At 50.6% G+C, this 23,960-nt stretch overlaps 9 protein-coding genes across 9 annotated transcripts; 4 read left to right on the forward strand and 5 right to left on the reverse strand.

The window, feature by feature from the left end:
• Nucleotides 1-896: 896 nt before the first annotated feature.
• On the forward strand, nucleotides 897-7,407 carry MRS44_014361 (uncharacterized protein; the record flags this gene model as incomplete). Its single annotated transcript, XM_065618376.1, has 11 exons — nucleotides 897-1,018; nucleotides 1,076-1,518; nucleotides 1,574-2,319; nucleotides 2,381-2,577; nucleotides 2,856-3,595; nucleotides 3,668-4,443; nucleotides 4,520-4,535; nucleotides 4,591-4,715; nucleotides 4,833-6,696; nucleotides 6,757-6,880; nucleotides 6,942-7,407. 11 exons carry the CDS (start codon nucleotides 897-899, stop codon nucleotides 7,405-7,407), a joined length of 5,619 nt encoding a protein of 1,872 aa, XP_065474448.1.
• A 255-nt stretch (nucleotides 7,408-7,662) lies between these two features.
• On the reverse strand, nucleotides 7,663-9,039 carry MRS44_014362 (uncharacterized protein; the record flags this gene model as incomplete). The annotated part of the gene is made up of 3 exons (XM_065618377.1): nucleotides 7,663-7,904; nucleotides 8,455-8,840; nucleotides 9,002-9,039. 3 exons carry the CDS (start codon nucleotides 9,037-9,039, stop codon nucleotides 7,663-7,665), a joined length of 666 nt encoding a protein of 221 aa, XP_065474449.1.
• A 535-nt stretch (nucleotides 9,040-9,574) lies between these two features.
• Nucleotides 9,575-10,804, reverse strand: MRS44_014363 (uncharacterized protein; the record flags this gene model as incomplete). Its single annotated transcript, XM_046282419.2, has 1 exon — nucleotides 9,575-10,804. One exon carries the CDS (start codon nucleotides 10,802-10,804, stop codon nucleotides 9,575-9,577), a length of 1,230 nt encoding a protein of 409 aa, XP_046127508.2.
• Nucleotides 10,805-12,235: 1,431 nt separating this feature from the next.
• On the reverse strand, nucleotides 12,236-13,685 carry MRS44_014364 (uncharacterized protein; the record flags this gene model as incomplete). Its single annotated transcript, XM_065618378.1, has 3 exons — nucleotides 12,236-12,942; nucleotides 12,987-13,201; nucleotides 13,276-13,685. 3 exons carry the CDS (start codon nucleotides 13,683-13,685, stop codon nucleotides 12,236-12,238), a joined length of 1,332 nt encoding a protein of 443 aa, XP_065474450.1.
• Nucleotides 13,686-14,487: 802 nt separating this feature from the next.
• MRS44_014365 (uncharacterized protein) lies at nucleotides 14,488-16,008 on the forward strand (the record flags this gene model as incomplete). Its single annotated transcript, XM_046280236.2, has 1 exon — nucleotides 14,488-16,008. One exon carries the CDS (start codon nucleotides 14,488-14,490, stop codon nucleotides 16,006-16,008), a length of 1,521 nt encoding a protein of 506 aa, XP_046127506.1.
• A 137-nt stretch (nucleotides 16,009-16,145) lies between these two features.
• Nucleotides 16,146-17,138, reverse strand: MRS44_014366 (uncharacterized protein; the record flags this gene model as incomplete). The annotated part of the gene is made up of 1 exon (XM_046281579.1): nucleotides 16,146-17,138. One exon carries the CDS (start codon nucleotides 17,136-17,138, stop codon nucleotides 16,146-16,148), a length of 993 nt encoding a protein of 330 aa, XP_046127505.1.
• Nucleotides 17,139-17,685: 547 nt separating this feature from the next.
• MRS44_014367 (uncharacterized protein) lies at nucleotides 17,686-18,861 on the forward strand (the record flags this gene model as incomplete). The annotated part of the gene is made up of 1 exon (XM_046281578.2): nucleotides 17,686-18,861. One exon carries the CDS (start codon nucleotides 17,686-17,688, stop codon nucleotides 18,859-18,861), a length of 1,176 nt encoding a protein of 391 aa, XP_046127504.2.
• A 523-nt stretch (nucleotides 18,862-19,384) lies between these two features.
• MRS44_014368 (uncharacterized protein) lies at nucleotides 19,385-21,051 on the forward strand (the record flags this gene model as incomplete). The annotated part of the gene is made up of 5 exons (XM_065618379.1): nucleotides 19,385-19,474; nucleotides 19,527-20,310; nucleotides 20,363-20,410; nucleotides 20,467-20,605; nucleotides 20,658-21,051. The coding sequence occupies 5 exons, from the start codon at nucleotides 19,385-19,387 to the stop codon at nucleotides 21,049-21,051; spliced, it is 1,455 nt and encodes a 484-aa protein (XP_065474451.1).
• Nucleotides 21,052-21,377: 326 nt separating this feature from the next.
• On the reverse strand, nucleotides 21,378-23,404 carry MRS44_014369 (uncharacterized protein; the record flags this gene model as incomplete). Its single annotated transcript, XM_046279664.2, has 6 exons — nucleotides 21,378-21,618; nucleotides 21,667-21,778; nucleotides 21,832-22,573; nucleotides 22,623-22,840; nucleotides 22,913-23,207; nucleotides 23,264-23,404. 6 exons carry the CDS (start codon nucleotides 23,402-23,404, stop codon nucleotides 21,378-21,380), a joined length of 1,749 nt encoding a protein of 582 aa, XP_046127502.2.
• Between the last annotated feature and the right edge of the window lie 556 nt (nucleotides 23,405-23,960).

The following is a 23,960-nucleotide window of genomic DNA, read 5'->3' on the forward strand; positions in this document are numbered from 1 at the left end:
CTGGGTTCGTCGGCGTCGCCTTGCTTATATTCCTTTGGCTGTGGCCTCTGTTAAATAGTTTACATGGACTAGAGTTCCTTGAACCGGATGCTTGATGCCTTCGGCTATAGAGCTTCTAGAAGGTAGGTAACGTGATGTAATATTCCTGATTCTTCCTATAGATCCCACCCCCTTATGTACCTTTACTCCCTCTGTTCCCTTATCCAACCGGTCCGGAGCCTCGGTACTTCTAGCTAGCCGCATCCTCCACAATGAGCGACTCGCACACGACAGTCCCCGACCGAACTCGGGTATATAATATCTAGTTAGGCTTACATACGGTGAGCATATATTATTTAAAAGTCTCCAGTTTCGTCCCTGGAGATAATGTTACTCAGGACTGATCAGCTTGATGCCCAACTGGTCTCCTGTAGGTTGTGTAGGACAACAACATTGAATGTTGGTTTTCCCTCGCGGCTGGGCCAATCACGACCTGCGAAAGGTGCCGACATTGATCATGCCCTCAAATCAGAAGGACCCTGGCCAGCTGAAAAGCAGGCTCGCGCTTACCTTTGCCCGTCAATTATTCTTACTGGTAGGAGTTTTGTCTTGGGGGGCTGGGGGTTGCTTAATACTGGACGCCATTATCTCGGCCACTCCATTTCCTGCCTCAAACCAGGATTCCTATTGGCATCGCTCTACACCTTGAGCCTATCAGCTTCTCTAAATGATGACTCGGGTCTCAGTACATCACGGGCCCGGGTTGAAAATGCAAAGAGTTGCAGATGAGACGTGGCAGCCTGATCGCTGGAAGACAGGCCTCGATAACAAAAACTTGTGACGATCCTTACCTCCCCTTCCCGCCTTATCTTCACCCATCATGACCAATTCTTTACTCGTCTTCGCTTCAAGTGCCGATGTTACACCATATTGCGACGACCAGGGGCGTTCGCCTCCTGCTGTTGGCAGTCCTGGCGACTCCTGCTGCCGCAGCAGATGATGCCGAATTCGCCTTCAATCTCCTCACAGACGTTGCACCGTAGGGCTGCCTACCATCGATTCGACGACGCACTTAGCTGACCAACACAATCACCAGAATCCTTGCGCTTTTTGGAGATGCCTTTGCAAAGCAGTTTATGAGCGAGAGCCTGACATGGGTTGATCACCTCATCTTTGCAATGGTGCCCTTGGGCATCATTACTGCCATTCCGGCCGCCATCCGGGTCCAGGGCATGCAGGTTGCCAAGGCCTTCGTTGGACGCGCGAGGGAGAACCGAGCCCTTGCGGAAATCGAGCTGATGTCCTCCACGTCCGGCGAGGTCTGCGAACTATTCAATGGCAATTCAATCGTCCGGGCCATGGGTAAGCCCAAAGTTGAGCAATATCTCATTTTCCCAAATGAGTATGACGCACTCGAGGAGAAGTACAAACGTTCCGATGACGCCGGTGAAGAGCTCGAGGACAAGTCGTGTGGCATCCATTCTCTTCGGACCGCTACTTCAAGAGAGCCAGGAGAGTCTAAACTGATGGTGTGCAAACGTATGTCAAAACCGCACTTTGTTGGCCATGTTCGCTAACAACTATGCCCGTGAAGCCTACTCTAGTGATAGTGTGACCATGATTCAAGAATGCTCCGAGTCGGCTTTGGCATTTTCCCGCCGCCTATGGCGATACCCCCTTAGCACGATAAAGGATCTGTTCAGATCTGCGTCTCTGACACCTCCAGGAGATGAAAAGGGTGCAGGGACTGCCTCCACTGACTCCGGCCACCCCCCTCTCCCTCCCCAAACAGAGCCGGCTCTTAGTGGTCCACCGAATCTTCAGCTGAACCTTTCATCCGATCACTTCGATCAAAATACGCTGAAAAAGCGGCACGAGCTCATTCTGGCAGCCGTCGCCGCTGTCCTTCTCCAAACCGGCCTGATTGTCATCGCGGCTACGATAGCCTATCGCCTGGACCCTGGATCCTCCAGCCTCTTCGAGATCAAAGTTTACGGGTTTCCTTGCTATGCTGCTGGTTCTCTTTTGCTGTCGATTGGCACGGGACTTTGTTCATTTATCGTCGAACACAGCACTATTGAACATTCCTGGGAGGCAGTGAACCTTGCCGGAGCGAAGACGGACGGAAAGAAAGCGAAGCCCCAGCAGAATGCTCCTCGACTGGTATGGATCCAAAGATACCAGACGGTAAATGACCAATCCTTCAAAGGTTACATCATACTGGCTGGCCCGAAGCGTCGGGTCATTACCTCCAGGCGAGATGATGACATCAAGAAGCATCATCTCACCGACGATTCGGCATCTGGAGGCTCATACTCAAGTAGCGGCGGGAAAAATGAAGTATATCTCCTCTCACCTTATCACTTTGAAAGTGATAGAATGTTGTGTCTAACACTCTCAGGGGCTTTGGCAGTGGCTTACTGTTGGCGCTGCTCTTTCGGCAGGCCTTGGGTTTGTAGCCCAGTTCATGGGCCTCCGTGGCCTTGCATTCCCTTGCTCCATTGCTCAGCTCGGCGCTATCTTCATCATGGCACTCATTCGAGCTAGCATCCGAAGACGCCTAGGCAAGGTCCCGGCACATTGTCCTGCGCTTGAAGGGTACGAGCTCGACTTTCTGGCGACACAACTCGTTTTCTATCCAAAGATTCGAACCTCCCATCAGCATAGAAAAGGAGAGGAGAGGAGAACTATGGGGGAGACAAGTTACCAAGCGATTTCTGCCGATGGAGAGTCAGGACTGCGGATCCAAAGCAGCAGAATGCCTTTTTTGTTCAATCAACGCCTACCAGTCAAGCGACCACATCCGAGTCAGAACAACACTCCAGTGCCACTTCCGAGTCAGCACGACAAAGTTCCAGTACTACATCCCAAAACAGTCGAACCGGTCCAGATTTCGAAACATCATCGAGCCAACAACTCATCCGTGTGCGGGAGAGACTAGGCGACTTATGCCACTTCACATCCAAGTCCACAGAGAGCGCTCTATCCTTATCGCAGCCCATTGAGCTTTTCATGAACAACTTTTCGCCACGCTCTAAGGGAGGGGATAAAAGCGAAGGGCCACTCTCGTATGTGAACTGGCGGATTGAAGCCACGGAACTCACATCCACTGGCGTGTCTGAAAGACCAGATAAGGTAAAGATTCCAGTGGTACGAAGGAGCTCAGATGGTAAGTGGGAAGTGGATGTTGCCAAGATCGATGCGGTACTCTCTCTCTGGATGGCTAGCAACGAGGCCAAGACGGCTAAAGACGCAAAGGATGCGCAACAGCGTAGGGGCGCTCGACGGGGTTTGGGAAAAGGCAGATCAGCCACAGGTCTGGTACAGGATTCTGGTGACCCATCGCCTGATTGGAGGCGCATCAAGGTTGGTGATGACTCAAGACGCACCTTTGGCCGTATCATCGGAGACAACTTGAACGATGAGGTACTCAAGCGGGATATCTCTTGGTGGGTCGACAGCATTATCGCTGAGCAGAGTGATCCTGCGGTGGAAGACAACAACAACAGCGGTGACGACTCCAACAACGCCGAGGGCCATGGACGACTTTGGAGCAGAGCAAGGAGCAGTGATGTTGATCTTGTGATTGGTTTCAACGGCAACAAGCCGCACAATGGTAAGCACCCCATGGCCCATCCCTTGAACCCGCCTACACATGTCAAAACTAGATCGATCTAAACATGCACAGGCCCCGCGCGGGAGCTTGGTATTGCCTCGAATGATTGCCTCCACACCATTTTGGCGCAGCACCTTTTCACCAGTTTCATGTGGACTGTTGTTGAGTTCCTACCGAAGAACTGCCTCAACCCTGGCATTGATGAAATCCAACAAGAGGTAGAGATAGAAAGCCCCAAGGAGTTCAACGCATACGATTCCAGTTTTGCCCAGGACTGGCTCCGAATCAAGCTTCGCCACCGTCAACTCACCAAAGTCGTCCGAAAGATGGAATCCTACGGCCTAGGAAGCACTACCGACATACTTCTCTGCATGATACCAGCGCTGAGTTCTAGGAACCTTTTGCCGAATCAGGCAATCCTCAAGCTCATGCCCCGTGTTAGCTCCGGCCGGGGATGGGTAGAAACAGCCATCTGCCATGAGCAGCTCCTTGAAACGATCAAAACAGACAAGGTAAGCGAGGAAGACAGATTGAGCGTTGGCATTGTTGTGGCTTCAATGGACTTCCTTTCCTTCGCTTATGAGCCGTACGATGAACAGATGAAGTCTCCACGGGATCTGGACGATGAGCTCGAAGCCATTGCGCAAGAACTTCTCTCGCCCAAGTTCACCACCATCATGGAAAAGCTTGCGCCTGTTTACCGCCGCCAGTACCGCCACAGCTTACTCTACAGCGTTCTTCAATATCCAACAGGCCCGGTTCTTGACCTAGATAAAGATTTTGCCAAGAACATTCTGGGGTTTACGTGGTGCCACCTTGCGATGTTTCAAATCTCTGACTCGGAGGACGTGAGTGACACGAAGCAACTACCCTGATGAGTAGCCTCGGCTTATAGCACAACAGTCTCAACGTTACATCTTACAGAGAATCATGAGAGCTGGTTAGTTATGGCTTTCCGCTTGTATCCGTCCATGAACAGTCAATTCTGCTAACAGAATCTATTATGGAACCAGAAAAGGGTGCGAAAGCTCGCGACCTCTTTGGATGGACTCCGTACCACTATTACTGTGCTTTTAATGACCGGTTTGATCTTTCAATCGTCGCTCGGTATTCTCAGGGAGTAATTGAGCGGTTGCCCAACATGCTTGATAATTTAGGGCGGAGTCCAATCCATATCGCTGCCATGGCAGGAAAGGGCGACACCCTTTTGGACATGTTCTACGAGCTGAGCGAATAGAGTCGCAAGAGGGCCATCCAAGCAAGTGGTATCGATGGCATGACGCTTCTTCACTTGGCTGCAAGAAGCGGGAACCTCGATTGTCTGGAAATTGTTGAATCCATGTCCACAGCTGAAGCAAAGGCACTTCTCGCCAAGAAAGACATTTGGGGTCGCCAAGCACTTCACATCGCTTCCAAGCTCGGGCATGAAGAGATTGCCGCTAAACTCCTGGAAATGGGATCGCGTTCTGATGAGCTCGACGATGCCGGGAGATGCCCTGTCGACTACTTCGTGCAAAGGTGGAAAGCGAAGGGTCCGGAAAGCGCCGTCCAAGAGCAGCACAGCAACGATTCAGAGGCCAATGATTCTCCCAGCAACGAGTTCCCCAAGAATCCAAGCAAGGAAAGCCTCGACCTTTTTCTGAAATTTGTGATGGAGCCTCACTGTCGATACAGCAACGGAAAATCCTTCCTTCACTTTGCAGTCGAGGTCGCAAACGACGACAACATTCGCACATTGGTGCGCGAGAAAGGGTTTGACGTCGAGGCCCGGGATAATGACGGTCGAACGCCTCTGCACTACGCAATTCTCAGCCGCCGTCCCAGCGTGGCCAACACTCTCATCAAAGACTTGCAAGCGAAGCCATCAGCGAAGGACTCTCGCAACACTACAGCGCTCATGTTCGCTGTCCAGGAAAACTACATCGATGTCGCCCGAGCATTATTAGATGCGTCCGGTCCCAGTTCTGTTGATGAGGTTGACGATGACAAGAAGGCTGCGATTCATTACGTTCGTGGCCGAGAAATGGTCGACTTCTTGATCACGAATGAATGCAACTTGCTGGCAACAGATTCGGATGGCAGGACTGCACTACACACGGCCATTGGACGAAAAGGCGATGTTGCACTATATCTTTTAGGACTCGAAGATCCACACCAGGTGCAAACATGCCCTTTTGATAATGAAAAAGAGTCGCTACTCGTCACCGCATGCAAACACGGTTTGTCCGAAATCGTTCCAGAAATCCTGAAGCGATGGCCCAACATCATCAACACTAGGGGCGGGGGGTATGGGCAGCCACCTGTCTCATGGGCGTGTGTGAATGGGAATAGCGACGTTGTGGAAAAGCTGCTACAATACGAAGGCAGTGAACGAGTTGATGTGAACAAGATTGATACGGGGTGGTGGGAGTATACCCCATTACACTATGCTGTCAAAGCGGAAGATTCCAAAAGCTTGGCTCTCCTGCTCGAGCAGCCATCTACCAAACCTCACCAAAAAAGCAGAACAGGCGAAACGCCACTAAGACAAGCTGTATGGTATGGCCGCAAAGATGCCGCCCGAATGCTACTCCAGGATCACCGAACTACCCCTGAACATCGACTCCGCTTCCTTGAAGAACTCACCCCTTCATCATTCAGTGTCTTCCACTGCCTCATTGGGGGTATACTTGGGATGTTTGCGGACACGTCTTTGAGTCTCGAATCCTTTCCATGGCTTGTCAATTACACAGCTGATCCAGACGCTCAAGAGCCAATCAAAAAATTCGTGGCGGATCTAAAGCGAGGTGGATGGAAGAAGTTTAGGACCCCTTATCATCTAGCGATCTTGCTTGGTGATGCCGAGTTCGTGCAGATACTGAAGGAGCAAGATGCCCCTCAAGGGGGGCTGGACGAAGACAACTGGTCTTTGGTGGACTACGCCACACGTTTCGATCGTGATGGAACTTTGATAAGCCTAGTCGAAAACTTACAGCCTTCAGACACCAAGATGCAACACAAACATAGGGAGCCGACAGCCCTGATCGGGACCCATTCTGAGTCGATTGTCAAAGGCACTTCCTGCACCACCGAGGGTCATGACCATTGCTCGAAAGTACACGGTACGTTGTCCTCGTTTCTTTACTTAGAAACCCAACAGTCTAACAGCCAACCTTGGGCAGATGTCGAGGTTATTGGGGCGTGGAGGGGTGCCAGCCGCGCGTGCATGCGCAGCGATCATAGCATTCCCCCATCTAAAAAATATTTTTATTTTGAGGTGGAGGTCCTTCAAGATTCAGCGTGTCGGTAAGTTGTAATCGACATTGTGCCACCTCCCGCAAATGCCAGAGCTCACGATGAAATACAGATGGCTTGGGATCGGATTTTGTGGCTTGAGCAAGATCAATGATCAATTACCAGGTTGGTTCAAGGGATCATGGGGATACCATGGTGGCGATGGGGCGCTGTTCATCGAATCGGGCACTGAACAAACCATTCCGAGCTCAGACTTTGGAGATTCTGGCAAATTCAAGTCTGGTGATGTTGTGGGTGTTTGCTTGAACGTAGATACAGGACAAGGGTTCTGTACGCGCAATGGCAAGAAGTTGAATATGGGCAAGTTACCAGCACAGAGATGCGAAATCTTAATCCACCGTGCTAACTCCACAATAGGAAATGCTTTCGAGGAACGCGATGAGAGGTTTAGGTATGGGAAAATGTATCCCTGCGTTGGGTTTAACATAACAGAGGAGGGTATGGGACTTTACTTCAGCGTTAATTTCAACGGATCGGGCAACCATCCATTCAAGTACAAAGGGCCCTTTGAGTTTTAGGTAGCTACCTGGTATATATTACTTATCTTAGCATTAGCTTAGCGTTCGAGTTAATTCTTTATTTCTTCTTTTTTTCTTTCGAATTATCAAAGGGAGGGTTATTAAGTTCTTATATAGCCTCATATATTAAGTGGTGTGAAATTCCTCGCGTTGTTTTAAGCCCATGGTGATTAATTAAATAAAAAAGTTGATAGATGGTTTCTTGCCTCTTCATCATACCAATCGACCAAGATACATTCCTTTGACTCCTCCATCTTAGCCTGAACTAGGGGTTCCCATTGCAGCTCGTTCCTCTTCACTTAGAAGATGCACACTATCCTTCCACAGCGCCTCCTTGGGTATGTCTTTCTCCCTCTCACCGAAAAATCTCTCGTCTAGATACTTCCAGAAGATAGTGTCAAACGCCCAACTCTTCCTAGCCGCATAGTTCAGCCAAAAGCGGCCCGTCACCCAAGACAAGGTGGACGATGAACCTGTAGGGAGCGCGGAAGGCCTAACTCTGGGAATGTTAAACATAAGAGTGCATGGCAATCGGGTAACAGCAGCACGGCTGTCGAAGCTGAAACATACCTGTTGGCTCAAGCGGTTGGCGAAGCAACGGCAAGTAGGTACCTCGCCATCTGGCGCTGACGTGATGCTCGTTGGGTTGAGAAGTGGTTGATGCAAAACAAGTACACGTCGCCACCCACACAACCCCAGCAAATCTGGCCAGATGATCGATACGTGGTTGTAGGTAACTGCATGGCCAGCCCCAAAAGTTGATCATGGCGCCCTATCAAATTGGAGCCGACATTGCAATAACAGCAATAGTCTAGACAGGTGTAAGAGTCGTCAGGTTGCACCCTCCAAATCCCTCCAGCCAATTCTCGTATAATGGCTCCAATTGTTCAACCCTCTCTAGGCATCCATCAGTATCAGATTCTTGATTTCTACCTAGATCAAGGTACTCTGGGCCATACAAATAGCTAAAGACACCCAGCCTTGAAAACCTCTGGGGCCCAACCGGTCGTAGAATAAGCCCATAGCAAGGCCCAGACTCATGCCTACACTCTTCCAACATGGCGATATCCATATCAGTATTGTCTTGGAACTCTTGCTCCACTGCATCGAAGCTCATTAGAATCCAGGCTTCAGCTCCTTCCCAGCCAGGTTCCACGATGTGGAAAAGGTTTGCAAGTTTGGGCTCCGACTTTCCGACAGGGGCGTATACACGTCCCTTGATACCTGATAGGACAACTCGCCGCAGTCGCCCTCTCACAACCAAATGCCCACCTTTTACAGCGCCATATGGTGCAGCTGAGGATTCAAGTTCCGTCCGACGCTCGAGCACCTCTAGGCTGAATGACTCGTTGATAGTAGTAATCCGGGACGGATCACCATCGATAGCTGCCCATGACCATGAAGGGGCCCTGAACCTTTTCGGCCTGGGATGCCTATGACGTACGTCCCAGAGTAGGTCCTGGGGTAGACGTGATTTCCAAATTCCGGCGAGATACTCCTCTCCCGGAGCTGAGCCCATGCGTCCAGCTATGGCGCTTATTGCTGGTAGTTTATCACTGGGAAAGGAGAGCTCCAGCCGGCCGTAATAACTAACAAGCCTACGCCATTGTTGGAAAAGCTCTTGTCACTCATGGCGATGCTCGGTCTCATCGGTGGCTTTCACAGCCGAGCGAGGACGTAGAACTTCAGGGACCGATGCAAAACCAAGCATATGCAAGAACTCCAAGGTGCTCAGCCATCCATCAGTTAGGTTGTTCATAGTCGAGCATCGCCAAGTAGTGTGGTCATCCTCATAATCCAGAGTACGTGCCGACAGCATATTTTCCTGAAAAGCCCAGGCTCGAGAATCGAGAGGTCCTGACCTGTTTTTACCACGCGAGTAGCCTGAAAGTACTACCACCGATGACAGGTACCACGGTGTTTTACAACATTGGGCTTTAATGTCAACATCTATTTAGGTACTGATAACAGTGCCTTTTGCTGTTGTTGCTGATAGCCCCCCTCGGACTTGTTATTGAGGAAGAAATAAAAAGAAATACTCGTGATTCTAATCCTTTAATGCTCCAACATCCTTTAAGAAACAAGAACACTCATAGCAATCGCAACCCCCGCGCCCTACGCACATGTAGACACCGAATACCTCTCTTGGCTCGCTATTTTGGGTTGTTCATGCATCCAACGGCTGCCCCATCAGCCCTTCAAAGGCCTTTATCCATCGGTCGCATAGGCCGTCCCTCTTTGGAGTAGTACTCTGGCTTATAGTCGACCCGGCCAGAGTATGCGAGCCCGTCCCGTCCTTTAATGACTCGAGATAGTAAAACGCCGAGTTCTTTCGCGTTCTCTCAGAACATTGTATGGTCATGAAGGCATCCCGGAAGCCGTTGAGTAGGAAGCTTTTGGAATTGATGCACGAGATAAAGGTAGCCTTTTCCTTTGGGCTTGTCAGGCCGTTGAAGATTTGTGACACGAAATGCGCCCTCAGGGCCTTATTCTTGGTACACAGGTGACTGGACCAGGAGACATCCTGAATGAATATTGGGTACTCATAAAGGAAGTATACTGGGCCAGTGTGGGCGTACTCAAAGTCGATTAGCCCCGTGAGCTTGGGTCCTGAACCGTCTGGGGCATCTAGAAACAGCATGTTTTGGGCGTCAAAGTCGGCATGAATCATTGAAAATGGTGGTTCGAGATAGGAAGCGGCCTCTGTTTTGGCGTATTCGGCCAGTTTCGTTCTAATCTGTCCGAATAGATCCTTTGCCTCGGATGAGTTGACAGAATCGGACGAGATAAACGACTCGAGATACTGAAGTGTTGAGGAAAAAGGTCCTTGAGGGGAGGTATAGCAAGGGCTGGTGACACGGCCGATTCCGTTTTTAGTGAGACATCCAATCTTGTCGAAGCGAAGGGAGGAAAATTGGACGATGACGGATGCAATCTGTGAAAGTGCAACCTTCTTGTGGTCGAGTGATAAACCATCCCAGATCTTGTAGAGATGCCGACCAGGAATTTTCTCCATCAGAACAAAGGCCGCGCCGATCTCGTTGTCGGGGTTCAGATCCTGGTAGTATATCTCTGGCACAGGAATACTGGTGTGTTGCTTGACATACCGGATGGTGGCAATTTCGCTCTCCTCCTTGGCCGAAGTCCCCCTGACACGAGCAAAGCGGGCTATACAGGAGTACCCGGAGCGCACCAGAGACTGATATGAAGTAGTTCTTGATTCTTGGAACTCGAGGGCAAAGATTTCATGTGAGGAGCCTCGTGTCATTGGCCGAGCACTGATGCAGGGGGCCTGCAAGACTTTTGAGGAGACATCTTTCAGGCTATCAATATTGAGCTCGAGTTTAGGTGGCTCGTCAGAGTCATACTCTTCGTCGGCGCTTGAGTAGGAAGACATCTTTCGTTGAAAGGAGAGAGGGAATGTCGGTGTACGAGTGAAACCTGACTTGGGAGGGGAAACAAACACGTGAGGAGGACAAAGCCTCGTAGCCTGATATCTTTAATCAGTCGAAGCATTAGTTAGCAATCTATGAAGCTGGATCAAGACAGAGAAATGCGTTCAGGTATCATACAGATTCACGGCGCTGTTGGAAGAGCGGCTCTGGGTTAACAACCTTGGACATCTTCAGTTCCAATACTGCGAGATTAGTGGGTGCATTTTTGGTTTAAGTGATAGTATTTACTGCATACTAAAGATCCAATCTCCACTTTATCACCCCACTGTGTTGTGTCGTGCCTTCTTGAGGACGAAATGTCGAATGTTACCAGCTCCTATGGATCTGAAACAGACAACACATCACCTAACGCTTCCAAACGTGCCACGTGGATTCCAACAGGAAGGCATGATTATACCTTGATGATATTGAAACGATTGAGTCACGCCGGAATACTTACGAGTTATCAGTCGCATCTGGCGCAGTTGTCGTCGTATTCTCTTCCACACTTCTCGCACGCCTGATTCTTTCCCTGAACCCACTCGCTATGCTCGTTGGTGCACGTCCACTGATGCTTGGTGCAATGGCCTGCTTTGGACATGGTCTTGGTGATACTCTTACAAATTGGACAGTGATGCTTTGTGGGGAACCTCGGCATTGTGACACTGACTGGGGTTGTGCTAGCTTCTGCGTGTACAATGGGGTGTGAGTTAGAACTTGAGAAGTAGCTGAAAGGCAGAGACTTAAATAGAGGAGGGAAGTAGACACTGCGGGAGCAGGCTGTGCCATGCTGACACTGCCGAGATCAGCTGAGGCCCAAAGAGCCTCATTCTTCATCGTTTCTCAGAGCCTGCCTTAATATCGGGCCATCTCGGCTGTGACACATGCAATAGTTGATTATCTGGAGGTGGGCGACTAGACACTATTGGGCCTGAGGTCAGCCTCACTTGAGAATGTCAACTCGGTGTGTGCAATTGCTTTAACCGCCAAGACACTTCTCTTGAGGCCAGACACCGAGCCTTCTTGGGCCAGTGCTTGTTCATTTAGAGTCGCACTTGGCTGAGCAGCCTGCATACAGAAACATTGTTGGACCATCGGAATGACCGTTATGAACCTTGAGTTGGGGAGCCTTATTTTCTTGGGCATCACAAGGCACCTAGCTGACAATCTTTGAGCTGGTTAGAGCTGCCTTCACCACCTGTATAGTGCTGTCGTATTGGAAGGCAACAAAGCTGTTGAACATTTTGACATGGAACTTGTAAGTCAATAGTCTTGGAGAAGTGAGGTAACGGCGAGAGAACTTGGCACAGACAACAGGGCTGTGAACTTTGAATTGGGCATCGCTTCTTCTCAATTCCTCATTACATGATGTTCTCCCTAGAGTCTACCTCTTGTTATTCCCCCGGGAAATGATTCAAGGAAAATGGATCGTCTGCATTAAACTGTAGCCGAAAGTCCTTGTTGTGCACTTTGACAGCCTCGCGCCAGATATCCAACGTCTCCTTGCTCACTTCAGGTTCTGGCTTACCAGCTAGTACCAAGCAGGGGATCTCGGGAAACTCTGTACAGAAATGGAGATTTGAGAGCCATGCGTCGCTGAAGCTGATAGAGCAATATTCCACCTTTGGCATCTGTGCTACGCATTTTCCCATACTGCGGAAGAAGGGATCCATGAGTGAGTAGACGGGATAGTCCCGGAACCGACGTTCGAGTCCCTCGCCTGGGATGTCGGCTGCGAGATGTATCATTACGCTGGGGGGAAGGCGGCTGCCGGGTCTTTGCATTGTGAGCCACTCCCCCGAGGGGAGAACCTCGTGGGGATAGAGATCTATTGACTTGAGACTCGGCCAGTGGGGTTGTCCATCCGAACTCTCCGACGAAGGCCAGAATATGGTATGGTCGACGCTGCCGGAAAAGGTAAAGTCTTTAAGCCCTATCCTTTGCGTAAACTTGCAAAGTGCTTCGCTCAATGGATCTTGTTGGCAGTCGGGCGAGATGATACTAGGAGGTTGAAAAGAGTGGTTGTTTGGTAGTTCTCGAACATATATGAGATGAAACATCTCTAGGGACATTGGAAGTCTCTGGAGTGTGCTGGCAAGACCTATGAAAAGCACAATTAGTTGTGGGCAAACTGTCGGGGTAAACTTAGAGACTTGCCGTTTCTTTGCTGTATTCTGACAGTTGTATCCAGTTTCTCTGCATCGCTGAGCTCCCAGTTCACCTTTCTCAACCCGGGCATCTTGCTCGCCATCAAGCAGATGGAACGTGGGGAAAAGACGACACTTCTAGAGATGAGGCTTGTCGACATTTTGTACACCATAGGTAGTTCTGGAAGCTCTGCTTCATAGTCCGGGGAAAGTCTAGATATGAAGTTCGCACTTGTCCTTGAGCGACAAATGGGTAGTCTACAGGTTCCCCGTAGTCACTAGCATACTGCTCTGAAGACCCAAAAACACCGGGTACTGGAATCTCGAGGCAAAGGTAGACCAGGGGATCCTTGCAAGATGGCGTTTTGCTTAATAGGTTGAAGAGCTGGGTAACTGTCTTGACAAAGACTGTCTCATCATCTGGGTCGTCCGGATTTGTGGAATCAGTTTCATGAGCGGGAAAAATGAATTCGCACCGCAAGTAGCGGAGGTATGAAAGGCGTGTTGAAGTAAGAAGGTTTTGACTTATTGCCTCTGAAAGTCTGGTTGGGTTTAGGAATAGGCGCCGGAACGTCTGAGCCTCAATGTAAGGTTGCCATTGCCGCGATAGAGTTGCGAATGGGGCTAGCGAGCCTTCCGAGTCCTCCCACAGACACAAGGCGATGCTGGACAAGATCTCGGGGGCGAGTTGCTCCATGTTGTATATGTGATCAAGTTTTGAGGTGAGTCAAGATTGACTTGATAAAAATCTGGGTTGAGAACCAACCGGAAGCGGAGCGGGATTAGTATAACCCTTGCGTTGTATGCATGACTGCCTAGAGTTCGCCAGATCGGCGATGCCTGGAGCTGGCTCGTGCGGGATGAAGCCATTCATGCCCAGAAGTCGCTGTACGTTTACAAAGGTTAGTGAGACGATTTAAACGATGTGTAAGCTTTATGTGAATTAGATTGAATGCCTGAGTAGAGGAATAATTCTTGATCGCAAAGATAGACAATACAAACGCCTTGATGTTTCAATTGGCTCAACAGTAAGCATCAGTCACTATCGGCGATGTATTTCGCCGATTGGCAGACCATAGCTCAAGGTCGCAAGCACAGCGCTACGTAAACTGGTCACACACGAGCCTCTACCTAACATGGCTACGGGGTTAAAACTTTGATCTAGGTTTGACATTGTCTATCGTCAGCCCTCGGCCTATCTCCCACCGAAGCTCGTGACCAGATATTGCCAGCGGCTCATTCAGGCAGAATGGCGGGGTTAACGGTTCCTTAATGGGCCGCCGGTTCAACTGTGCGCTATGAAAGGCAAGGTTAAGCGCCGTGGGGAGGTCCAGGTGGACTTCTTTTATGCGGGGGAGGGATCTTGTCCATGGCTATTCCGCGTTAGATTATTCGCATCTATTCGTATTCACGATGCAAAGAGACTATATATATGATCATGGCAATGTCTGCCGTAGCCATTTACTCCAAGACAAACACGCTATTCACAATATTTCGTCATGTCTCAACAAGCCAAGCTCCGTGTCTGCAAGAACAAGACCAGAGTCTTTATCCTCACCGACATCACTAACGAACCTGACGACTCGGAGTCGCTGGTCCGTTACCTTCTTTACAGCAATGAATTCGACACGAGGGGTCTCGTGGCATGCACATCCACACACATGATGTCCCGCGTGGCTCCTCAGGAGATTGAAGACATTGTCAACGGATACGCCGAGGTTGTGGCCAATTTGAATGCCCACACCCATCCAGAGAACCAGTACCCCGACCCTCAGACTCTTCGCGACATGATTAGGAGCGGACCACCTGTTTATGGAAAACTCGCCCTGGAACCTGATGAGCCACTTTCTGGTGGCTCAGAGCTGCTCATCGACCGTGTCGACGAGTCCGAGGAGCCGCTTTGGGTCCTCTGCTGGGGTGGTGCCAATCCCCTTGCGCAGGCTGTTGCTCACGTCGACAAGACAAGATCTCCCGCCGAGAGTGCCCACTTCCGCTCAAAGCTCAGAGTCTACGCCATCTCTGACCAAGACGACACGGGCGCGTGGATGAGGATCAAGTACCCAGACATTTTTTACATCTGCTCCATCCACGGCTGGTGCCAATATTACTGCGCAACATGGACAGGCATCTCGGGTCCTACTGATGTGGGAGGCTCAGATCCAAGCCAGTTCACGAGAGAATGGATCAAGAAGAATATTCAGATCGGGCCTCTGGGCAAGAAATACCCCGACTTCAAGTTCCTAGTCGAAGGCGATACACCCACTTTTCTCTACCTCATCCAGAACGGCCTCGGCTCATCCGAACATCCTCACTGGGGCAGCTGGGGTGGCCGGTACACCTACTTTGACCCAAGCATGAGTGGCAAACACTTTGCAGATGCCGTCGAAGCTGCTGTGGGAATAGACGGCAAGACTTATGTGAGCAACTGGGCTACCATTTGGCGATGGCGTCCGGCCTTTCAGAATGACTTTGCCGCTCGCATGCAGTGGACCTTGACCAACAAGTTTGAAGATGCCAATCATGCCCCTGTTGTGTTTGTCAACAACAGCACTGGAGGCCCTGAACCGCTGCTCATCGAGGTGGAGGCAGGTGAGAAGATTGTACTGGATGCTTCCAAGAGCTACGACCCAGATGGCGAAGAGATCAAGTTTCACTGGTTCCAGTACAGGGAGCCAACTGGGGTCTCTGGTCTCCTAGGAGAGATGGTCCCTGACCTTGAGATCAAGGATATTGACTCAGAAGGCTTGAGACGCAAGGTGGAGGTTCCGATTCCACCACCCGAGGTCTCGTGTCTCGAGCAGCGGAGCGGAAAGCCCTTGGAGAAGGGACAGGAGTACCACATCGTCTTGGAGGTCAAGGATAGCGGGACTCCTAGTCTGACGACTTACAAGCGGGTGGTGATTCAGTGCACAAACCGGGAGTTACGAGGTGGTAGAGACACTGTAGCGGAGACGAATGCTGAGTGGCTGTTGCTAAGGAAGCAGCGGAACAGGCTGAATCCTCCAGAACTATGGGATTAGGGGAACAAATAGATAAGTAGGAGGGTTATTGTTTCACAAGCCCCAGAAACAAAGCTGGATAAATAGATGAAAAATCGATTCTCTAATGGCCTAACCCAGCCTGTAAGTGCCGTGATCCCCTCCTTACAATGCTTTATCTATCTAGTTTCAGCTACAATGCTTTTATTGAGAGCAGTAGTCAGAGCAAGCAGTGCTTTGAGAAGAGGCGTAGCCACCCGGTGCTCTCGAGCAATTTTGACCGTATTCCCCAAGATAACATCAACTTCCATCTGCCGCCCTGCAAGCAGGTCAGCCATCATACTGGGCATAACTCCGGGCAGCCGTCTTATGGTCAACAGTTCCAGCTGTTCTTGAACCACTCCCTCGTCAATGGCAGTGTAGCCAGCAGCTCGCGCAGTCGCAGCAATTTCCGACATGACATCCCTCATAAAGGCCGTCGCCCCACAAGAGCTCCGGAAGAACTCGGCGTCTCGGAGACGACAGAGAGCACAGATTGGATTCTCAGATCCATTGATGAGAAGCTTCTTCCATCGTTCAATCTGAATGTCGGTGACGTGGTGGGCCTTTGCGCCTCCTGTTCTCACCAGACAAGTGAACTTGGCACAAGCGTTCATGTGGAGGACAGGAGCTTCGGCCGGAAATGTTCCCAGGAACACTTCGTCTAGAGTGCCGTGCGTGAAGGTGATAGGCCCTGTCTGGCTGACGGGTGTATACAGAACACCGCTAAGGATGGGTGCCTGAGGGAATGCAGCTCGGAATGGCTCTTCAATGGCTATGCCATTTTGCAGGATGACGATTGTTGTGTTGGGTGAGACAGCAGGTTTGATGGCCTCGGCCTCGGGACAATCGATAGTAGCCTTTGTAGCAACTAGAAGCCATCTGAATGGCTGAGGTGATGACTCAACGGCCTCTTCGACAGAGCGCACGATGCATGGGCGCACAGATAGGCCAGTACCCCACAGATCCGAGTCGATGGTGAAGCCCTGTTCCTTGGCGGCATCATAGTTGGAGCGGCAGACGGCATAAATGTTCTTGTCTGGGATACTCTTGGATAATAGGTAGGCGAGGATGGCTCCGATACTACCGGTTCCGTAAATCAAGACGGACATGTCCGTGTAAGGGGGAGACATGGTCAGGTCAGAGATTAGCAAATGACCATGTTTGTGAAAGCTGGGATACTGTAAAAACTTCAAACGTCCAAATTTTCTTGTACATTTGATCTCCGAAAGACGAATTTTGACCCGTTTAAGCTAAACCCAAGGTCGGTTGGAGCAATCGAGCCCAAAGCCGATGTTCGCTCTGTGGCACGCCCTACGCCCCACGCCTTTATATCTACACGCTGTGGGGATGCCACGGCGGCTACAGATGATGCACGCCCTTCTTAACTTGACTGTAATCATGAAAGTGTTGTCAAGTTCCACAAGAATTACCCAATGTGAGGGGAAGATGCGGAAATAGTGTTAAATGTCTGGCGATAACAGAGCGGTTGTCAACTAGACGGCCGCCCTACGCCCTACGCCCTGACAATCTACACATTTTGTGCAACCGGTATGAAGGATTAAAGAGGCTCTCCGAGTATTTTTATTGAGCCTCATTCCGTTATGTAGCTGGCGGTTCTTTATTCAGTTGCCGAGTAAGTTTCATCACCAACTCTTGTCAATCAAGCCCAAAGCAATCATGGTAGCCGAACCCTCTCTTGCGCCTTTGGATGCTTCCAAGCTCGAGATAAAGGCACATGACACTCCAAAGCCTGTTCCAGATGTCGAAAGCCCCGAACTGGCCAGCCTGAAGGTCTCAGCGGATCGCATGGTCGTGGCCACCTGGACCGCTCACCAAGGCTGGGCCAACCCCCAAGTGGTCCCCTACGGTCCGGTCCCTCTAATGCCCTCCGCCAGCGCCCTGCAATATGCAACCCAGTGCTTCGAGGGTATGAAATTGTTTCGTGGGTACGACGGCCGTCTGCGCCTCTTCCGTCCCCTGTACAACTGCGAGCGCATGCTCAAGTCGGCGACTCGCATCTCCCTACCTGGTTTCGATCCTGGAGAACTTCTCAAGCTCATCCGAAAGCTGTGCATCCTTGAGGCACCCAAATGGCTCCCTAAGGATAAGCCTGGGTCTGCACTTTACCTCAGACCGACCATGATCGGAACGGATTCGAGTTTGGGCTTCAAGGTCCCAGATGAGGCCGCGCTGTACATCTTCATGGTATACTGGCCATCTCCGAAGCCTACTGCTCTTAATGGAGGCGCTACGCCCGGAACTAGGCTGCTCGCTAGCAGTGAGTCGGCAGTAAGGGCGTGGCCTGGAGGCACTGGAGCTGCCAAGGTTGGAGGCAACTATGGATCAGCTCTCGTCGAGCATGCTCTTGCAAAGAAGCAGGGCTATGATCAAGTTCTCTGGCTCTACGGGTCTGACCGTCAAATCACTGAGGCTGGTTCCACTAACATCTTCGTCATGTGGAAGACGGCTTCTGGCACAGTCGAGATGGTCACTTCCCCGCTGGATGAGAACAATCTCATTCTGGCGGGCAACACGAGACGCAGCATCATTGAGCTGAGCCACGAGATGTTTGCTCCTGGAAAAACGGAGGAGGGTATGGTGTGTGAGGTCTTTGAAAGAGTCATCACCATGGCTGAGGTGGAAAGTGCCGCTCGTGAGGGCCGACTGATCGGTGCTTTTGTGGTTGGCACCGCTTTCTGGATACAGGAGGTCAGTGAAATCATGTATAATGGGCAGACAATCGAGGTCGGCATGGGTTCGGCACGGCATGTTTCGCTGCTCAGGGAGCGGATGTCGGATATCATGTATGGCCGGGAAGAGAACAGCTGGGCTGATATTGTAGAAGAGCCTTGAGACAGAACCGGCCATGGAAAAGCATCAATGAAGGATATTTATCTGTTAATAAAGGTCTGCATCGTGATCATGAAGCATGAGATTTGATGTCAGTGTTTTGGCGACTGCGTTGTGTGCAACAATCAAGCTCTATCTGAAGCTCTAATATCCAAGGGACCATCTTCACAAGAAACAGGTGTAGGCCAACCACTTATTCTTGCAGCTCGAAGGCAGATGCGTGAGATGACCAGCCGATAGGCTGTTTTCGATGCTGACAGCTATCTCCCTAAAATCCGAAGAACATCAACCAAGACGGCGTTGCCAAGGCCGGGATCGGGCATGTCATTCAGGTGTGAAATCGGGGGCAGGCCGCCGAATGTCATCCGTGGGGCGTAGGGCGTGAGCTACAGGCGAAAAGAGGCGAGGCCTATCAGCGGAAAGAGATTTTATTAACATTGAATCCTTTTTTATTTGTTACTCTAAGATTTCTTTACGGCCCTGCAATCGTCGCTGTCCTTGCCCATCTTGGAGAATGGCTGTTGAGATGGCGTCGGCGCCGGAAGCGAGTCTCTGGCGAGACCCTTACGAGACCGTCAACCTCCCAGACGACAAGAACCCTGTCGATTTTTCTAATGTGAGCAACTAACCCATGACTCTCTTGTGTTTTGTCTAACCAGAGACTATAGGTGAAAAAGGCCCGGGTCGTTGCAGCAGGTGTCGCCATTATCGTCAACAGCGCCCTCGGCTCGTCGTTACCCTCTGGGGCCGCAAGCGACATAGCCAAAGAGTTTTCCGTCACTGTTCCATTGCAGCTTGTCCTCCTTAACTCGATCTACATGCTTGGGTTTGCGATTGGGCCGCTCATCTTTGGACCTCTAAGCGAGCATGTCGGCCGCCGTCTCGTGCTTATTGGCACGTACCTCGCCTACATGATCTTTACGCTCTGCTGCGCCGTAAGCCCTACCTATGGCACGTTGCTACTGTTTCGCCTCCTGTGCGGCATAGCGGCTGCAGCCCCAAACGCCGTTGTCGGACCACTGTTTGCCGATATATATGATCGCCCTGAGCCCAGAGGCAGGTCGATGGCCTACTTTATGTGCGCCACTTCGATGACGCCGCCTTTTGGACCTATAATCTCGGGATATTCAACTGGAGTCTCTTGGAGATTAACCTTCTGGATCGGCCTCGCCATTGCCGGCGTCTGCCTCCCCCTTGTGGTATTTCTCCCGGAGACATATGTCCCCGTCCTCAAGAAAAAGTATGCCAGAAAAAAAGGCGACGACATATCGTTGGAGTTACCATGCCCAGAAAAGAAAAAGTATCAGCTTCTGCAGGAACTCGGAACCATCTTTTCAAGACCCTTTGTCATGATCACGAGGGAACCAGTCGTCCTCTTTTCGGCCCTTTACCTGGCGCTGATCTATTCGACGCTGTACCTATTCTTTCAAGCATACCCGATCATCTTTCAAGGTTAGTCTTTTCCTTTGCTGTTGCATCACGAATTCTTTCTCACTATTGGCAGGGGTGTATGGGCTGTCGTATGGTGAAGTCGGCTTGACTTTTCTCCCAGGTATGTTGATCAAACCTTAGATCAAGGTACCCCGCCAAGTATTAACAACACGATAGTGACTGCTGGCTCTGTTCTTGCTCTTGTTATCTTCCTCTGGTATAGTGCTTACCACTCTTCGGCCATGAAAGCGGGTGCGCCTTGGGCGGCCAAGATTGAGTACCGCCGACTTCCCCTTGCCTGTGCAGGCGGTCCAATGTGAATGACTCAATTCAAATTCTAGTACCAGAGGTGTGCTAACAGAATCTAGGATCGTCATATCTCTGTTCTGGCTAGGATGGACAGCCTACCCAAATATTCATCCAGCGGTTCCCGCAGTTTCAGGCCTATTCTTTGGAACTGGCTACCTCGTAATCTTCATGGCGCTGCTAAACTACATCACCGACGCCTACAGGCAATTCTCTGCCTCCGCACAAGCATCTGCCAGCACGCTGCGGTCCATAACCGCTGTCTGCCTACCCCTGGCGGCACCCCAAATGTACCAGAAACTTGGGATCCAGTGGGCATGCTCACTGCTTGCCTTTATCACTTTGGCGCTGGCATTGATCCCGTTTGTTTTTATTCGGTACGGAGAGGTTCTCCGGAAACGGAGTCCGTTCTGTCAAAAACTTGCCCGGCCTCCAAGTCTGGCTGTTGCAGCATGATGAGCTGGTTGTGTAGAAACAGTTGGACGAATATGGGAGAGGATAGAAGAAAAGCATCATTGTGTACAATTAAAAGGCGTTTAAGCTTCTTAAAACGCAAAATTGGTTCAAGTTTACAGCCTCTTCTGTAGAGTTGGTCTCATCATGCGGCACGCCCTGTCACATCTCTCGCCCCAGCTCAGTATATGTGGATGAGCCAACTTCCAGGTCTTCAACTCTAATATTTACATAGTTGTCGGCGTTCAATAAGTAGCTCCGAAACGTCGGGCCGACGGACCAACACCCCAGAGTCCACACATGTTGCTACTGCTAGTTAGCATCGTTGTCTAAATCCATGAAGAGCAGCATACCTTGGCCAAGTCAACAAGATCAATGCTTCCAGTGGTTTCGTCCTTGTACAGTGCTTGATCGAGCTCATATGGCCACTCGCACTGAATCGAGTTGGACAAATCAATAAGCCACTCCATGTGCTCTTGCATAGAGGGTAGCTGAACCACAAGCTCGCGGAAGGCGGGCCAGATGGCAAAGTCGACCATGTTGATATGAGGTGTGAAAAGCTGGTTTGGTCTGTACAGGTCAGTATGGTGTACTGCCCACAGGAGCCGCAGTCCTCACGTTGGCCTGATCCATTCTGGCATGGCCGCATATGTCTCGGGAGTTGGACTGATCATCCACCGCATCAGATACCAGAAGACGTACATCGATGCAAAACAGGTAAAATCGTATCCTGTCACTTGGTGAGCTTGTAGATCTCGAGCTACGTCTGCATGGCGGAAATACCTTTGAGCTTAACGCTATGCACCATCTGTGCAGCCCATTTCGAAAGAATAGTTGACTTGTCAAATACATCTTGATCGAATAATGCCGCTATCTCAGGATGTGTCCCAACTACCTTGTCAAGAGCGGCGCCTTCCTGGAGTAACCTCGTCGCCTCGTTGTACACGCTGGTAAACGCTTCTCGCAGGCCGCCTGGGTCAGGCAGGGTGTTCAGTGTCGTCACAGCCCATATAGGCACTGTGAAGTTTCTGAGTTGTGCATCTTGAACGTCCGGAGGGTAGTTATTGGCTCGGATGCTGCTGGAGAGTGGAAGATTGCCAAAAGAATTCCCGTAGTTGGAATGGATTCTGAGAAAGGCAGCTAGGCTTTGACCGGTTTGCACGGGTACTCTCGATTCGCCGAGACTAGCCAACTGATCAAAGATGGGAGATGAGTAGGAACTGTGAGAGTTGGGAAGGTTCAAAGATGGCGCTCCTCGATAAGCCCGCGTGGATGAAAAGCAGCGAACCGTTTGATCTGTGTCTCTGAGGAGGTCCGGACTTGTATCATGATCGTCTGTGGGAGCACCCAAGAGATAATCCAAACGGTTGAACAAGGGAAACACAAACAAGAGACTCTCTCGTTTGATCCGAGATGCTTCGGGTATGAGAACTGGACTTTGTAAGTACGGCTTAACTGTGATTGCGTTCCGAGAAGTAAAGCTAGATGCCACGGCTTCGAGAGAGGAAGGCCCTTGCAGTAGCATCTGCTCATGTTAACAGGCAGCCAGAACCCAATGAAGACAAGCTTCTTACAGGAGAGTTATCCAGAGTATTGGAAACCGGGGTTCCTGAAGAATCTGTCCGAGTAGGACGCCATGAAGACTGACCAAATGCGGGCAAAGCGGTGGAATCAGTAACCGAGTTGGCCGGGGTTGGAAGCGACAATGGAACATAATCCTTGTCACTTCCCATCGTGTAATGACTCGCCGAGTCCGGAGTCTGTGAGCCCAGCAATCGATAGACGATCTTGTCTTGCAAGTTCGTGTAAGAATTCTGCTCAACAACGAAAAGGCAAGGAGTAAGGTTCTGAAAGTGTCACATACCTTGCCGCCGCTCTGATGACTTGGGCCGAAGCCCAAGGCTATGATCGATCCTCAAAGCTCGAATGATCTCCTGAGGCTGCTTGTTGCCCGCCAAAAACTCGAGAATAGGGCCTCGGACTTCTGGAGCGCCTGACGCTAGCTGTCTCAGAAGCAGATTTGAGGCGTCTAGCTGTTCACGAAGCTCTTGGTTGGCGAGTTGAAGAGCTCGTGTATTGGAATCCCTGATATTGGTGTCGTAGACGCATTCTCTGGTTGACTTTATGCAGTTTGCACATGCTGGTCGCTGCCCGTCACACTGAACCACGACGTGAGTACGCTCGTCTGTGCGGGATAGTCCAGTGGATGACATACCTTGGCTTTTCGCTTGCGACATCCCCAGCAAGCCGTCTTGGTTGTTGGTGGTCTCTTTGGTGCTGATCGAGTTGATTTATCGACTCGATGGCTCCCATCCATCGGGGGAGCAGGCTTGATGGGTCTGTAGTTCATCGCCATGATCTCATTCCAAGGGGTTAACAGTAAAGTATGATCCACGAAGCTGGAGTTAATTGACAGCTCATCAAGAGACACCGTGAAGGGGTATTATAAGTACAATATCCTTTTTTGAGGCCTGCATTCGCAGCAATCTGATTTGGCGCAAGGCCGATGGCACTCCCCAATTCGTCGAGAAGAGTGCTTTGACTGCGTCAGAACGACGTCAGTTCCAGCCCGAGTCATGCTTCACCGCCGATTCAGGCATCGTCGAGGCCCGGCTCGAGTCTGGACAGCAATAGTTTCCACACCGTATTTTCAGAAAAGTCAATATACCATTTCGCCGACTCTGGGCTTGATGTTATTCGCGTACATGTACGGGGGCTAGACGCCAGAACGTGGCACGAGGCGCCACTAATTTGTGCCTCGAAAGCTTAAATTATGGTTTCCGTTTTCCCCCTGAAGCATCTCGGGAGGTACCGCTAACACTAGGATCGTGAAAAGTCGCTGTGTTGTACTTGTCTGATCGCGGTGTGGTTATTGCATATTTAACAATTCAAAATGATGCTTGTTTGCCCCC

Source organism: Fusarium solani, assembly GCF_023522795.1.
Source record: "Fusarium solani strain SB1 chromosome Unknown bctg00000010, whole genome shotgun sequence".
NCBI classification, from domain to species: Eukaryota; Fungi; Ascomycota; class Sordariomycetes; order Hypocreales; family Nectriaceae; genus Fusarium; species Fusarium solani.